Source organism: Nothoprocta perdicaria, unplaced genomic scaffold (assembly GCF_003342845.1).
Source record: "Nothoprocta perdicaria isolate Ctin4 unplaced genomic scaffold, notPer1 scaffold_132, whole genome shotgun sequence".
Taxonomy (NCBI): domain Eukaryota; kingdom Metazoa; phylum Chordata; class Aves; order Tinamiformes; family Tinamidae; genus Nothoprocta; species Nothoprocta perdicaria.
In genome coordinates this window covers 1530851-1548816 of record NW_020454450.1, presented here as the reverse complement: position 1 = coordinate 1548816, position 17966 = coordinate 1530851, and the positions used below count along the sequence as shown (strand labels likewise).

General features: G+C 41.6%; 1 protein-coding gene across 1 annotated transcript in view; it reads right to left on the bottom strand.

The window, feature by feature from the left end:
* HDAC4 (histone deacetylase 4) overlaps window positions 1-17966 on the bottom strand; it is a 178939-nt gene that overhangs the window by 60817 nt on the left and 100156 nt on the right. The window contains exons 6-8 of the mRNA XM_026033717.1: window positions 14556-14676; window positions 9844-9965; window positions 590-721 (exon numbers count right to left, since the gene is read on the bottom strand). Coding sequence (XP_025889502.1) covers window positions 590-721; window positions 9844-9965; window positions 14556-14676 — 375 coding nt within the window. The remainder of the gene's footprint in view (window positions 1-589; window positions 722-9843; window positions 9966-14555; window positions 14677-17966) is intronic.

Below are 17966 nucleotides of genomic sequence, written 5' to 3'. Positions count from 1 at the left end.
GAAAATATGCCTTGAAGTGGCACAAAAAGCCTGAAGCAGACACCCAGTGGTACTTACACAGAGGCATCCCTAGATGGTGCTAAGAATTAACTTTATGATAATCAACATGATCTAGTTGACTGTGATCCTTCCTTACAAACTTCATTCCCCAAAAGAATAATATTCTTCAACAACAAACTGTGAAATAAGTACTCAAAAATATCATATATATAAATATACATACACACACATGCATATATACATATATGTATGTATAAAGCCTTACACGTTTTAAAACTTCAACATAATTACTTAACAACGAACTATGGCAGTCAGCCCAAAGCCTAAAACAAACATGGCTTGCAAAGCATTTACTGCTGGAGGAAGACAGTCACGAATTGTGGTGTCCTCCATGGATATTATTATTTCTCAACCACCTGTTGCTGAAGACCATAGAAACGCTTAGAGGGAAATAATCCAAYGGTGACACATCTGCATTTACCTGCAGGATTTACACAAGAAGACACAGCATCTACAGAAGGCCCTACAGAAGGGACACTCATGCAGTGTGTGGCAGGTGACACAGCCTCTGGTTGCTTACCCGACATACCTGTGACATCCAACGGGCGCTTCTTAAGAGCAGTAACCACYGGGCCGTCTTTTCTGCGCAAGAGAGGGCTGCTCCGTCTCTCAGCCACTTTTTGCTTTAGTCTGGATCGTAGCTTCAGGTTGGGTTCGGATGCTGAACAGAAAAAGGAAAAGCCAACGCTGTAAGCAAGCAGTGTTTCAGTGCACGTTATTTTAGTCAACTTCCACTAAATGCAAGAGCTGAATTACAGTTAAGCATCTGCAGAATGCTAAATGAAATTAGTCATTTGATACTGCACGTTTGGAACGGAGACTTTGCAGCACAGTGAGCAGGTTCCAGTCTCTGATAGCTGAATGTGCTGGTAATGAGCGTCAATAGCATTTTAATTAAAAAGTAATCATCATCATCAAGGCATTCTCCAAAGTGAACATAGACACTTATAACCTGATGTGAAACTCATAAAGACCTGTTCTTGCCTCTAGCCCCACAAGCCTCCAAGTTGGTGGCAAAACTCAACTGGAGTGATTTAAGAATGACCCCAGCAATGAGCATGACAGCTGAGGTGAAGGAGGCCCCCTGAGACCAGGGTGGGGTGATACCACGTGGCCAAGACACCATCCGCGACGCGGTGCCAGAACGGGCACCTCCACACCCTGGGAACCATCCCGGCCGGGGCRCCTGGCTAAGGTGGCCAGGCTGGCAGCAAAAATCAAAGCAAACAAACACAAACCCAACCCAAGCCCCACAACAAAAAGATGAGTGTTTTCCTGCTGCTTTAGCTCCCAGAAGCATCTCATCTTGGGGTCGGGTGAGCACTAGCGTCGGTTCACGAGAAACAGCAAACGAGTGAGGCCAAAGCCAAGGCCAAAGATGAGGAGTAGATGGTTTGCTTATTTGGGGAGCCRCTTGGTTACATCATCCCAGCCACAAGGTAAGACTTGTATGTAAAATCACATCAAATCCAGGCTTGCCAAGGGTAGGTGTGTGTACACTTTGAGAGACCACAGTCTGCCTGGCTCTGGGTACAGCACCCACTTGAGATGTGCTCTCATATAAAAGTTTTGTATGTAGCCAGACCCTGAGATTTCACTTCTTCAGAAGTCCAAGTAGAACCTGGGAGCCCTTAATATCTCTGGATTAGTGACAACAGGCAACACCGAACACATTAGCACTGCACATCTTAGCAGCTTCTTATAAGTGCAATGAAGCCTTAAGCAAAGATTCYTCTTGCAAGATGATTTCCTCTGCGAACTTTGTCATCTCCTGAGCATACATGAAATACCTGCTTTAGTGCTTGAGGGCTCCTGACAGTTAGGAGATTTGGGAACTGGCCTAACGCTTTCCTTTCCTTCAGTCTCTCAGCAACTCTGTGGCTTAATCTTGACTTGATCGCTTGGATCTTGTACTCAAGAGCCAATAATCTAAACTTCTTCAGGAGACTTCAAACGGGGCTTGCAGCCTGYTTTGAATTAACTAAGTCTGGCTACAGACTTATTTCCCTACAGTTGTCTTTGACCACGAGACCATGTAAAAAAGATCAAGACCAACCATGCTAATTGCAGGGCTCAAGAAATCAAACGCTGATGAGTTCAAGATCAAATGCTCAAGGTAAAGCCATCAAAACAGCTCTTTGATGAAACTTTGGGAAGGAAAAAGAGAGAAAAGCTTTTCATAAATGTTTTGGACAGAAAAATGACAGCAAGAGATAAAGGCAGCACTGAGAAAAAAAAAGTGTCAGCCCCATCAAGATGATGCTTAAAATGCAGTATGAAGTGCATTAGCACAGGGGGAAAATCATCTTATAGGACATTTGCATATAAAATAGCAGGGGACTGAATGCAAATCTGTCATTTGCTTGGAGGACAAAAGTAGCAGAGCGCACTCGTTAAAGTATAAGTATATATTCTCACTGGCTAGGTCACAAAATTCTCCCCTGCTGAGAATTGATTTATTAAGGTTAAAAGTAATCTTCGGACACGACAACGTTCAGTACAGACGTCAATCCCCAGCTTTAATTTGCGGAAAATACAAAGTATTAGTAACCGTCCAGATGCTTGGGTCAAAACTTTAAAGAACAAATGAGAATGTGTCACAGCTAGATGCTGGTACATACATTTCTGATATATTTGGGCTGCCAACAAACAAATGAAATATAAGCCTATTCCATCGCCTTTGAAAGGATCCATCCTCTGGCAAAGAAAAACTGACAATATAAAATACACTTCGGTGAGAATTTTCTACATATGCTATTTGTTTATCTCCTGCATGGTGCCCATCTGAATCATGTTTTCTGTTGGGAACAGACAAGCTATTGTACAGCCTCAAAAATACAGAGAATCGAACTGATTAAAATACTGTATAAATAGCAGAGACAAAACAGAAGGACAGATTTGGGGGTCACAGATTAGCTATTGCTACAATATACGGCACAAATGCAATGCCACAATAAAAAAAATCCTTCTGTGGAATAGGAAACATTTGAACATGGAGAATTACTGTCTTCCAAGAGAAAGGAACTCAAGAAAAARCTATGCTTCCTGCCACAGAAAGAGACATACTGATATTTCTCAGACAAAACTATTTTCAGGTTAAAATATTCTGTATATTCCTCCTCCACTTCCTCAGCTCAAGAATCAGGTTTAGAAACATCACAATGTTATTTAAATTTCAAAGAAAAATTTAGGCTTATTTAGTTTTTTTAATATATATATATATTCCCATATAACAAAAAAAAATGGAGAGCAAAAGCATACATTATGAACTCAAGCTACAACTACTATATAACATGCACCTATTTAACTACTAGACATCCAGAACACTAATTCCCTTGTCTCTCAGGAACACCTTTTGCACTGAAACTCTCTTGAAATTCAGCCTGTCAAGTCACAGGTCCAAAGCAAAGTGGTGCTRATTAGCATGGCTTTGAAAATTTGAGACTAAATTAAAAAACGTCCCAGTCCTTAGGTGAAGGAAGTTATCACAAAGTTTGACTCCTATTTAGCAAAGAAATGGAGCGCATTCCCAAGTCTGAGTCAGCTTAAATGGAGCCAGTGGGATTTTTTAAACAGTGACATATTCCATTTGGCTGATAGCAACTATTTATCCAGAAAATATTTTGTTTTTCTCTGAGTAAATTAATAACTTGCACAAAACACAAGCCAAAAGCATTCCCTAGTTTTCAGAGACTCAAACCCAAGTTACCCCTTTTATACTTCATTTATTACGGCAGGACTCAGTGTAATCCAATTCTTCAACATTTATGTCATTCTCATTGTTTTCTTCCTGGAATTGCGTCCACTAAGCTGCTGAACTAATCTGACATTAAGTCTGTGCAAGTCAAAAGCACAAAATCCTCGGCAGAGTTTGCACTGTTCCCATTACCAAGCCACATTTATTAGGCAAAAACAAAACAAAACACACAAAATAAAGCCCTACAATGAATATGCCAACTCCTGTSCTTGTATATTTTAATTCTGTAGCTTGGCCACAGAAGAAGACTATTATTGCTTTATTTTTTAAGCCTCATACTAACACTCACCGGCCTGGCACAAGCCAACACTCCTACCTCGTCACTCTTCCAATGTCCAACTTACTCCAGGTAAACAGAAGGGAGATTAACTGGCAAAGTGGAAAGGGCAACTCTGCTCCAATACTGCGTCTTGCTATAGGACAACTGCCTGAAACCTGCATTTTTGCACAACCAGAACTCTAATAAAGATAAATTATCTTTTGCTTAAGGAGAAGGGTCCGCAGGTTCTCTGGTTTTAGTGTTAGTTCTCTGCAAATGTAGTCATGGCACCACAAGAGATCCTGCCCATCACAGGAAAGAAAGGAGGAGGTCTCCAAAAGCCATCCCAGAAGATGCAGCAGCTACAACATGATTTCATCGATACCCCTCTAAACCCCAATGGTTATTCTGCTGAYCCCTACTCTTGCTTTTCAGTAGTTGTAGGCATCAGCAGAAAGGAGGGCAAGCAGGGTACAGCTGTCCACGGATGGATCCAGGGCTCTCGGTTAATGCAGGGCAAAAGCGACAACTGAAAAACCCCAAACTAGAAAGGAAAAAAGAGAAGAAATTGAGTAGTGCCTAATTTTGTTACCATTTAGTGCCATGTCTAGATGGCATCATATGAAGTAACACATCTTTGAATCTAGATACAGCGTTGGAAAGGACTGAATAAAAATCCTGCTGGCACTTTCTTGCTCTTCTCACTCGCTGTGCTACCACAAACACAGAGCCCTGGYATTTCAGAGCTCCGTGGAAAGGCCACTTTCCTCTATTTATGGAAAATGGTGTCTTTAAAACAAAACCTTATTAATGGCTAACAGTTACCATTTTTCATCCTGAAGTTTAACAGCCTATGCATCTAAGCAGTAAAAAGGAGCCTTTAACACCCATTAAACYGAAGCCACTGCTCATGTTTTTTACTGCTTCACTATCATTTGCTTGTCTGACCATGCAAATATGCAAAACTGCTGTATTGCTRCTAAGGTTTTATAAAGTGCTTCCTGCTTACAGGTGGGGGGCTCACATGGTGCTTACAGCCTCTGGTTGCACCTGGAGCTTCCACTCGCACCAAAGGAAAAGAAAGGAATTAAATATTCCCTGCTGTGCACTTTGAGATGATTGTCAGAAGCAATGGAGGAAATAAAGAAAACATGTGCTGGGCCTCCAAGAACACTTCAGTTTGCTCTGCTCTCTAAAATTTCAATGGTGTGATGTGAAGAGCTATTCTGCAATACCAGAGCAGCAAGCCAACACCTCCTCTCACCAGGAGATGCCCCAAGGTAGGTCATGGGTCTGCAGGATTCAGAAAGAAGGACAGAAAAGCGAGACCTCCGACCACGTCAGCCATGCGGAGGACAACGTGGGTGGAAAAACAAAGATTCCCTCAAACCTAAGTGGCACTCCAGGTCACACAAAGCTCAAAGATTTTCTCTAAATTATACTCCCACACTTCACCCGGATTTCAGCCTACTCTATTTTCCTCTAAACAATCTTTRTTGTAAAACAAACCACTTAAAACACTCCAATAATCAGCATCTACGTGGCGAGGGAGTACGCCTTTCTTCATCAACCTGGTATTGCAATTTTTAACACATCCTTCTTTTAACTTCTGCTGTGTTTTAATGAGGATTGTTCCAAACAATTTTATCTGTTTAGCTGACAAGACAATTCAAGCAACCTGCGCTCCTGCAACAGTGCAAAGAAACCAACATCATCCCAGGATGCTGGGCCCTCTCCTCCCTTACGCTACTGGTTGTTCTTAATTTGCTCATTCTTGACTAGAGTCAGAAGAAAAATACGGACTTTCTTTGTCCATTAGGCTAATGGACATGAAATGTGTTTGCAGGGACAGTCAGCACAGGGCAGGCCTCTGTCAGCCTCCCTCTGCAGTCAGTCCCAAACCACTGGTGAAACCCAGGAAAAGCAGCAGCCTCCAAGTGGCATCTGTGCTGGAGTCCACCCTTTGGGACCACATACGAGGAAATACTCAATTTTTGTTGGCCCTTTCCTTTACTCCTTGAGGGAAGTCTCTACTGCAAAGGAGTACCCAAGTTACTAACGATGCTGAGCTGAACGTTTCTCCTTGGAGCTTTCCTGTCTGTTCTTAGAAGAGTGGGTTATAAAGATTAAGGACAGACTGATTTTTACCACAAGCTCTAAGATGCAGTGGTTAAGCTATAACCAATTCTTCTTCTGTCGTGACTATCTAAACACTTGTGCAGAAAGCAAGACATGTTGATGGGACAGGAGATTTTTGGGAAGGATGCTTCACGGACATATCCTTTACTGCTGAGACAGGAAATTCAGAGACTAACACTTGCCTGTCTTTGGGGCCTGGTTTAAATACAGGCACATGGATAAGGCCGTTTTTCCAGTTGACACATTCCCAGGAGTCGACCAAGCAATTCTAGCAGACATCACGTTTTGCCCAAGTTTTAAAGATTTCAACAAAACCAGACAATAACCAATCAAATCAGGTGGTTTTCACTACAAATCCCAACTAGCTTTCAAGTCCCAAAGGATGTCACGAATCCTTATTGCATCTCTTTGCGGGATCAATGGACAAGCTAGTGTCTGTCCAGTCATCACGGGACGTAAAAACAAAGAAAAAAAGTCAGAAATTCCAAAAAACAGGGAAATTCATAGTTTAAAAACCTTGTTACTGGGGAGAAAATAATTCTAGCAAGCAGCATCAGATATCCTTAGATGAACAAAACTGAAAAGCTACATTAAAAAAAATATACTTTCAGTAACTCTTAGCAACTTACTGACAAATTATTCYTAGGGACATCAAAAAAGGCTGCCCAAACCTAGATTCTGCTATCATTATAAATGCATTTTCCAGGTATTTTCTCTGAGGGCCTCAGCATGCTACTCAATGAAGCTACATTATATTTGGAAGACACCAGTCTTGATATGGGGACAGAAAAGATCACTTATGTTTTCTCAGCTCAACAGTCATAGACAAGATGCATATACTAAGGAAGTGTATATAAAAATCCTTGCATTAGTCAAGTTATTTAACAATGAAAGGACAAAAAAAAATGAAAAGCAGCCATTACTTATCATGGCAGCTTAAAAAAAAAAAAAAAGAAAAAAGTCCAAAGTGTTTTGATATGGAAAATAAAGTGCAATGCATCCAGGAGCCAGGCTGAAAACAGGATTCAACCATTTAATAACTGCCCTATTCGGCAGCCTAACAGTAAAACAATTTCATGCAGAAACCAAATGGCCAAGAAACATGAACACTGTTTAGCAAAATCTCACAAGTATAGAATTTCAGGGGACAGGATGTATTAGGAGCACGCTGCAAGTGTTTACTGCTTCACAGGCTGTATGTTTTCAAGTACTCTTTCAAGATATTATTCATGCACATATCTACTTCTACCCAAGTAAATATACCCAGCTGATTATTATATAACATTCACACTTGAGTTTTAAGACTAGCAAAATATCTCAAGGGGTGCCCAGAGAAATAGGTATAATCTGTTACTACAATGTCAGTGTGGTAAAAAATAAAAAGAAAAAAAAAAAATTAAAAAAAACAGGCGGAAGAGCGGCAGTATTATTAAAAGCCAGCACAATTATGTATTTACTCTTTCTGAACAATTTCTCAACATGCAGGTCATACTGCCAATTCCAAAAAYGCGGCTGGGAAGAAATGATCTTTTAAGCTGCCTTTTCTTCGTTCCCCAAGTCAGCCTCTCTTAACAGTGCTGGGGTTGGACTCCAGTCCTGGTAATCAGAACTGCATTGTGATGGGTTCTGTATTTGAACTGTAAACATTTAATCAAATTTAACAAAAATGGACTACATGACATGGCAGTTTTAAATTACAAACTCAAATAAAGCTGGGTTTTGGATGGTGCCAAAAATATGAAAAGCTCACTCGCAAGAAAGAACTTTGTTTAGGATGGGCTCCAGCCTTCCCTTCCTTTTGTTTACACCAGCCTGATCAGGGCTCTGCCTTCTCCAAGCAACTTAACATTCTTGGCAGTGGGATTTTTGCAGGCTAGCATCGTGCCAGAAACTGAAGTGTTGTTGTGCTGAAAGTGAAACAAAAGAAAAGAAAACAAAAAAACCCTCCCCTGAACCTTGCAAGTGCACTTACATGCATCACATACTATTCCCTCAAAGATTAATACTGGTGGCGCAAGGGCAACAAACGTCAGTGCTTCAGAAAAACAAAATCAGTTAAATACACTATTGTTTTAAAGTAACAACGATTTTGGTTGCTTCCATTTTGAATGATGTTATTATTAAATACATCTATCATTCTTAATTCGCTTTGTCTGACAGGACTCTTATTTAGCCACATTCGTACACAGAACTCAGTTTGGGCACAGAAAAATGGATGGACACAACAGCGCCAGAAGCAGGGCTTTGCATGTAACACTGGAATGTTTTCTGGAGAGGGTGGCAAGGCCATGGTGCAAATCACCTGCTCACAGCACTGAAAACTAGGTCCAAGAAGTGGARTGACAGCACCCAACCCAGACGGCCACAGAAGGAATGTGTAAGATGTGCTACGTCCCTACAGGGTTTCAGCAGGAGAGCAGCATCTAGTGCTAGAAGGGAGACCGAGACTCAGATTGAACCTCCCAAGAAAGATGCCCTAAAGTGATGAGGATTTTCGCTTCCTCCTGCGGAAATAGGTTTTCACTTCATGGAAACCCAAGAGGTTGAATCATCTGCTTGGAAATCCCTCAACTCCACGGAGGTGCTGAGGGGGACGCTGTCAAAAGGCAGGCTGGGGCTGGAATGCCTCTCCACCTTGSAAGTGACAGCAGTAGAGACTGCTGCAGCCAACTACGACTTCGGGTAGCAGGACAGGTGCTATGTTGCAGAAAGAGAGATTCCAAAAAAAGGTTTTTTTAATGCATAAAACTGCAAGGTAGGGAAGCACAGGGATGGAGCACAGAAGTGCTTTTTTCTTTCCTGTCAGATGCTGAAATCTGTACAACAACCCATCTATGCAGTAAGTTTAAAAAGGTAACTGGAATAGTGCCTATGAGAGCTGCTTCACTTCTTACTTTTAGGAGAAAAAACGTCCCGAGAATTCCCGCAACGCTTCCAGAAGGGCTCTTCTATTTCAAAGCTACAACCCACAGCTCTGCCTGCACCATGCGCTTGAGCAGCATCGCTCCCGAAATCCAGGTGAGCCCTCCAGAGCTCAGCTTTTCCCCGCAAAGGAAGCGGCAGTGGATCACACGCTAGCAAGGCTGGAGGTGGACGTTGTGCTGGCTGTGGGCACATGATACAGAGCGGAGGGCCACAGCCAACCCAAACAAGCCAGTCTGCCCAGTGCAGAGCTGAGAAATAACTGACCTGCTTAGCCACAGTGCAGGGAAAAACCTAACTGAGAAACAGCTGTCTAGGTGTGAACCAAAAGCCTTCCAGGAAGCCTCTACACTCTGACTGGCAGAAACAGGCTTATTTATTTTAAGTATAAACTTGTACATAAAGTGCAAATCCCTGCAGAAGTGAACTTTTCTTAGTACTTTTCTCACTCGGCAAAATGCAGTGATTGCAGATGTGCAAAGTGATGTTTCAACTCTGCAAAAACAACCAACTGGCAAAATCTAAGGGACAGCTATGCTGTCTTCTACACGCAGCTTTGCAAGTCTGCATAGTCAAAGGAAGAGGGAGTGCATATGAAACTGCTTTTTTGGTAACATTTTCTCTCTTTCTCTCTYTATTTTTTTTCCTTCTCGCCATGCAGCAGCAAAGACAGTGGGGAACAGAGAAAAATCGAGGTGATCTTTACCTGTTTTTCTGAGGGGGAAGTCATCTTTGGAATCGTACATGCCCAGGACAGGGTGGTTGTAGGTGCCGGATACTCCACTTTGGGGTGGGGAGCTCTGGTCCAGAGAACTGTGCTGGGTCTTCCTGCACAGACGGAAAGAGGAGAAGAGATTTTACAGAAGGGAAACCAAAAGGGAAGCACCTTCCCTGCTCTAGTCATCTTATCAGTTAGCAATACCAAGGAAAATAATTTCATACTGKTTTTCTCCTCCTAGGCACTCATGCAAACAAACAAAAAGAAAGTAAAGGATCCTTTAAAGTCTGATTTACAGGGAAGTAAATAAATGTGTGCTTAATTTTCATTATAGAAATAACCTTGCTGAGCAAGGCTCAACTTATGAAGGTGTTTAACCATAACTTTAACTTGGGTTAGGTTCTGATAAATCATGTACTCAAAGTGAAGCATGAGGGCCATTACTTTGCTCAACCACAGCACAGAATAATTTTCCTTCACTGAATAAAAACCCAGACACAGGAGTCAGCAAGTCTACGGAGGAAGCAAACCAGAAGGATGGGCACATGACAAGGTGCCAAACATCTAAGCCTCCTAACAGCATCCGTGTGGAATAGGTGGTTGTCCGCCCTTTGCTTTGCCATATCCTGACCCAAGACAGGGCCAAAGTACTCAGCACCTTTCCAGGTTCACTCCTTGACACTGTCCACGCTGCTGGAAGTAAATTACACTCCAGTGGCTAAGGATATTAACTAATGAAAGAGTTTTTGGAGCTCCCTACCAGTTTGTTGGCCATGAGAGTTTCCTACTCAATGAACCATGTCCAGTTTTTCAATATACATGACAGCCATACAACTAGCAAGCAATACCAATGAAATATTAGGAAAACATATCAATTCTATGTGATTTTATTACAAAATTTCTCATAAGTTCCTCCCCTCACTCCCCAAACACCTACGTTACAATTTCCTTACTCAGTTCTTAGCAAACAATATGATTCACTGTTGCTTTTCTAACCTGCTCCCCGTTCATATTCCAATATTCTACATACATACTAGTAAAACACCTATTCAGGCTCTGGCACAGTGTTGCATTAGCATATGCACACATCATTTACTTTCTCATATTCACACCAATAAATGCCCCCATGCACGCACAGTTTAATCATCACCTGAAATCAAAACAGCACCAAAACTGTGAAACATTTGAATCCCGAACGAAAACAGAAGGCGCCTTCTCTCCCCAGATCTGCTCCTACCAGGAGGAGGCTGCACAGAGAGATGTTTCAAAATGGGACACCTGGATGCTGAAAGTCAAGCGCCCTCAAACCCACCATGCCACACAGTGACATTTTTTGCTCTTGTCTATGTAGGCAATAGTGGTTTTCCCTTAACTGTTGGATTTAAAAAAAAAAAAAAATTTAAATCATGACTTCAGCCTGATCTACAATGAAGTTATGCTCAGGACTTGGTTAAGGGAATGCGGGTGAACTCAAGGGGCCTGTGTAGATGGACTTTGGGTTTGCCAAGTGACAGGTATTCTGCGCTGCGGACAGGAATACACCTCATTCCCGGGATCCAGCACCCTGCACTGCTTTGAGCAAAATGCATCCCTCTGCTTGCCCTCTTGAGAATTTCAAAGGCCCCGAAACAGGTAAAATTGCACACCAAATCAGGCACGCAGGCCCTTTTGAAAGTACATACCTTCCCCTAACACAGGGCCTRCTCTTTGATCTGTGAGGTCCTTCAAAAACTTGGTAAAAGCACACATGACTCTTCAAACACACTTATGTGATGTAGACTGGATATACATTCAAACATATGTATCTGTGCTAGAACGCTTTATGGACGGAGACTGCAGACACCAACATTCATAAGAACAACCTAATATATAATATATAATTACGTCTTAACATTCTACTACTCAGCTARACATTTCATTGACTGTTGCTACATTGAGTGTCTACTTCCGAAATAGGTTCCTGAGAACTTCCCAGGGAAATAATAGCCCCATTAAGTAAACCTGCCCGAGGCATCTGAGGTTCCTGTAGAGCCACTCTTGTTTATGTTAAATATCTTCAAGAGTAAACCTCCCGGGAGCAGAGCTAGCTGCCCGACAGATAGAGAAGCCACGGGAGCGACAATTCAAAAAGACCACTTCTTTGGCTGCCTGGTTAATCTAATCCAAAAATTATAGTCCACAAAGGCATTTTAAACAACTACATATAAACTGGAAGAGTATGTGATAAACAGAGCTTACAAAGTGTCTTGAATACCACCAAGCTGAAGGTTGAGCAAGACCTTGGTAAGGTCCTCCAAGAAATCTCCTCCAAGAAGCATTGCTGAACATTAGACATGGGAGGAGAAGCTCCCTTCTGTCATTAGTGGAACCCCTGGACTACAGCAGGATCTGGAAAACCCCTACAGTTTGTCCCTTCTCAGTTCAAGGGCTGACCTGCCCACATGCAAGCAATCTCAGTCTTTTCCATTTGGGATTGGATCAACCCTCCTCRTTTTTCCTCTCCATGATGCCGTGCAAGTGAGCCTCATTGCCGAGTGAAGTTGAGGTGAAGAACTGCAGGTAAAAGCATCTTTGTACCCCCCTGGACAAGCAAAATCAGGCCCAAAGGGCAAGGGGAGCAACAGATATTTTGCAAGAAAACRGCGTGTTTCCCATCAAAACCATCGATGCAAAATTGTTGTGTTGTTCAATACCCTTAAGAGGGCCGTTAATTGCAAGCCGTGCTTGCAATACTTTATTTTTAGAGGAATTCATAAACTTAATGAGACCAAAGGAAGTGCCTGAAAGCAGGCGTGACACTGAGGAGCCTATTCCAGCATCTGTTCCTACTTACTTGGTGAGCCTGCTCACAGTAGGAGCGCGAGGGATCTTCCGCGAGCGTGGCGTGTGTGCTAAACCCAAACACCACCCAATTAAATCATGTCACAAGTATGTGCAGACACCAGTATCTCTGCAACTGCACTGGTAACCTATGAGATGCAATACAAATAAATACTAATACGCCATCAGCTTAAAGGTCCTTCAAAAAACAGAATGGAAACTTAMACTCCTCAATCTGGGCTTTAACGTGTATGGGACTGCTTTTAAGAAGTCCCCATGGGGACGTAAGAGGCTGCAACTACGCAGCTTGCCCTCCATCTGCTTTCCTAAAAGCCTCTGCAGAAAGAGCTTGTGTCTGGCTGTAACTTCACACTTGAACATACCCGCAGCAGAGATTTGTGAGGCCTCTGAGGCTCTTTCTGGCATGAGACACCAGACTGCTGATCCTCTCCCCACCGCCAAGCGACCATGCGGTGAGGAGCAGGAAAGGGCAGGCCTGTTAAAGGCAGAAAAAACCCCYACACAACGGCCCCTCGTGCAAGAGCCCTGCATGTTGTCCCCAGCTGCTGGTGCCCCTTCGGCAGGACAGGGGAGGAAAGTGGGTCTTCGGATCCGTGAATGCCACAAGGAACCTTATCCACATACCTGCATTCAGCAGCAGCTGCCAGTGAGCAGGGAATGCACGGAACCCTTAAGCAGAGTTAGGATTAAATATTTCTTGCACTATGCCTGTCTCTTAAACGTATATATTTAAGGTTGCAGCTCTGAATGTTTTAATCGGTATAAGAAAGCAGTTAATTGAAACTGCAGAACATGAGCAATTCAAACAACTCCTAAATTTCCTCTTCTCTTTTCCAATAGATGAAATTCGTACACAGTGACAACTATAAGCTAGGTTTCTTTAGGGTCAAAGCATCAAAGATTTTGGAAAAAAAATCTTCACTTATTATTAATTCTATCTATTTCGTTTTAATGCCACTTGTGCCTTTAACTGACTGGAAAATGTGGAGAATAGGCTTCAACTATTTTTAACAAAAGGCGCAAATTTCTTGGTGACTCTCAATTAAGGACAATAGTGGAAAATCAGCTATCTAAAATGATAATTGTTTCCTCTTGATTGAAATTCAGTTTCTTCTGCTACTGACCTCATGGGTCTTAAACATTATCTTTGCATAAATTATCACCATCTCGCTACTTCAACCACTGCAATAGCCATACAAATTTAAAGAATCAGATTAGACAAAGCCATTTTCCCAGGCATATGAAAATTGTTCAATCTCTGAAAACTGTACTTCAACATTTCTTCACTTCCTCATAGCTAGGATATATTTCATGTATAATTTTGAYTTATTTTCTTACATTTGGAAAAATCTTCTAGCTACGACTTCATCATCCTTGGACATATTTATTTCTTAAGACTTAAAATGCTGTCAGATACTCAAACCCTATTTTCACTCCAAAAATTCCTTAGCTTTTCTCAGTGAACTCAGTGGATATAAAAAGCATCTTCCTTGTTTTATTAAAGCTCAAGTTTTTCTTACACCTGGTGGGACCAAATATAGGATGAAAAATCAGATAAATTAAGGTTGATTTAGATGCTGGAAAGTGCTAGTTTGAATAATCATGAACTACAGAAGAGAACAAACATCTGTGCATGGGAACAATGCGACCATCACAGATGATAGGAGAAATAGCCCTCTAGAAGCCCTCTGRAAAAGAAAAGCATTTTGGTTATTTTGTAAAATTAAAGTCAAGCCCTAGCTCTATTTTTATGTCACTTGACCTAGAGTCAAGAYATGAGCTCTATTCCCCACATCTCCAGCAATTGTGAAAAAAGGTGGCACCGGCTGAATCGTTCAGATGAGCCCAGCACCACTTACCCATACCAGAAGCGAGGGTCGCTCGAGATGCAGTGGTTGAGATTCCGGTGTGCCAAAGCTTTCTTCTTATTTAACACAAATTCTTGCAACTTCATCTTTACTTCTGTGCTTGCCACTGCACCTGAAATGTCAATAATAATACAAAAATAAGAAAGGTTATTTAACCTTCGGTTGAAAGCAGAGATGACTAAAAATCCACATGCTTTAAGAATCAAAAATTTCCAACAAACATCCAGAATTAAATCTTTGATTCTCAAATCAATAGAGAAGTTTTCTTTCAAAGGGAAAAAGAACAAAGTGCCTCCAATAAGGAGCTCTCCTTTTCTTTTCCTTTGGCTTTGCATATAATCACAGCCTATGTTTAAAAATGGAGATTTAATCAGAGATTTATCATTTTACTATAAAAGATTTCTGCGGAGGATTTTTACACTTGCATAAAAGTACACTTAGAATAAAGAACTTGTATTAGGTATTCTAGCTTTCTTTTAATCAAAGGTATTTAAGAAAAAGGGTCTTGTATACACTCAAATTTTAAATGTCACATCTGCAAGCAGAAGGGGAATGAGACAAATGCCTTATATGTAGGTTTTGTCTTGAAAAATCTTGTAAATAAGAACCTCTTTGTTCAAAGAATCTGTGTACAGTAAGACCTACGTAATATTCCAATTCATTTGCAAGTGTGCAATCTATTTCTTCAAATAAAAAAATCTAACAGGAAAAAAAAAGTCAGTAATTTTGAAGTGCAGAGTTAAAATGTCAGCTGTGTAATTTCTAATCATTATTTGCTCCACAATAGAGACCGCGATGTTTTTCCTGTGATGATGGATTAAAATCATCATGCAGTTGACAGAACAGATTCACGGGCAGAGCTTCTCATGAAGCAACGCACAGAAAGTTTTGGCAAGCGGCACACGCGGAAAATGACGGATCATCCACCCTGCAGTGCAAACCTAAGGAGCCCAAAGGAAAATATCTGGCCTACAAGAAAATCAAAAGAGCAGCAAAAAGGCCTGCTCTATGGGGAGTAAAAAGTTCCAAATATGACAGGGTGACCTTTTGTCTTCTGGTCTTCTGCACTCTTTTTTTTTGCATCGTCACTAAAGAAAACTGTAATGTTGCTACAAAGCACTGCATCAAGATTAAATGTTGCTCAAGCATTTAGACAGGGTTGAAAAGCTTGAAAACTAGCTTCTTTTAGAGCATCATTCATCTCACCAGTTGTGCAAAATGGAGGTTTGGGCAGCACTTGAGCAGGAATGCCAACAGAGGAGCTGTATATGAACTCACAGGAGCTTAGCAGGGCACATGACTGCACCAGAATGGGCAACAATTCCAGGAATTCACGAATAAAGGCTTTATTACTCAAAAAAGTCTCAATCTAAAATTATTCTTTAAAATAACCACATGTGCCTGGGTTATATGGGATTTGGATAAATCAGACTTTCTTTAGGAGGCTTAATGCCAAATRTTTTTGGATCCTGGGGTTTGCTAAAGCTCCACTGGCTCCTCCTCTTCTTTAATTAGAAGCTGAAGGGTCCCATGTACGCAAGGAAAGATAAAAACAGAATCATGCCAGAGCCATAGACAGAGTTGCCATGTGGGATGTTCTAACCCATGCTTAGCCCTTGACCCTTCGGTTGAGAGACTGAAAGAATAAAAAAAAGTCTAATTTGCTTTTTACATCGGTTACACTGAATTATTTTAGATCAAGTCTTATATATAGGCAGAAGCATTACACAGCTTCCAGTATGGAAGGGGGAAATCCGAGGCAAAAATGCCCAACTTGCTGCATACCCAACAGTGTATGTCTTAAGGTGTGTAAGCAAAGAGGACGACTGCAGAAATGAGACCTAAAAAATCTCTAGGTAGAGCTATAAAGTCCTCAGGTGGGAAGCAAGACATTCATTCAACCCTAACAAAGGGGCACGATATGGAAGAGTAAAACGAAGGACAAGAGCAGAGGAGCTGAAGAGCAAGAGCTCAGCGCAACAGCCTGGGCTTTGATGGGGGAAACCGCGCATGAAGAGGAGAAAAACAAACTGCAGAGCATGAATACAGCACATTCAGTTCAGTCTAGATCAAGAGAAAACAGGCTGAGCCGCATTGCTATAGCAGGGAGAAAAATAAAATATGTATTATCTCAAAGCCATATTGCAACTGAATATAGGATAAGGGAAGGGTTGGGGGAAGAGGACCAGAAGAGAGAGCACCAAGCTTCTGTGCAAAGGAGAGGCTGCACAGTGAGAGAGGTGAAAAATAAACAGGAATTAATGGGCACAGGCATCTAATGATAGTGYGGGCTGGCCATAAACAGGACAAAGTCCATCCTGAGCCACAGTCAAATGTGGCCTGAGCAACTGGRGACTTAATGCCCAGAAGGACCAGGACAGGGACAGTGCTGCGTGTCTGGAAACCCGTAGGCAGAACCTGATCTGGGCTCAGGATAACGCTGGAAAGGCAGGAACACCAACTATTGCTTATGATCCTGTATGGCACGAGGAAAGAGCCTCAGCTCCACAGACTGCTTGCTCCTTCTTCGGGAAGCCAGGCTTTGGATCAGAAGCATTATGATGGCAGATTCGGGTTCACCAGGGACAGGCTAATACTCCTGAGATGAGAAATCTAGGCGCTTGTATTATGTTGATGTAAATCTACTTGTGATTTACCTTTTAAAAGCTATAAAACAACACATTTTGGCTTCCCATGACAGTGGATGGAGGGCGAATAAACTATATTCTTTATCTATTAAATGCTCTTCATCCTTCAGATTAGGACAATTTTAGCTGTGTTATACTTAACAAAATTTTCTGAAGCGAGAAAAATAACTTAAGTATTCTTGAGAGCTTAGCTGCTCTAGTGATTATACACCATAGCACTTCTTAAATAAAAGTATTTTAAAAATAAAATTGTAGCCATGGGAACAGGATCTTTAACTTAACATCCCCGAGTTCTATTCTTTCCTCTATCCCTATATTTTTTTTTTTCCAAAAGCTGCTTCAGGCTCTTTTCTTATTTTACAGATTCCTGCATGTTTATTATTTGCAAATAATTTTAATGAGAGCAGAGATACATTTTGCAGAGCTTATCAACAAAACACTGATACAGTATCAACAAAGGAGAACAACAGGGTGAAGTGGAAATACTTAGACCTTTCATCCAGCCCAGACCTACTGCCTTTACTGAGGAAAATAACACAACATAGCCAAAGGATAAAGGAAAGCATCTGCATGGCAGCCAGCTGGACATCATAGTAGCCAACCTGCATYAGTGTCTTTCTACCATCCTCTGGCCTTTCTCCCAATATTGAAACAACAACGAGTCTGAATTCCGGTGCATTACTTCGTTAAGATTTTAGGGYTGAGTCACACTTTCCTTTATAATGAATGCAGCTTCAAAACTGTCCTTGAAAAA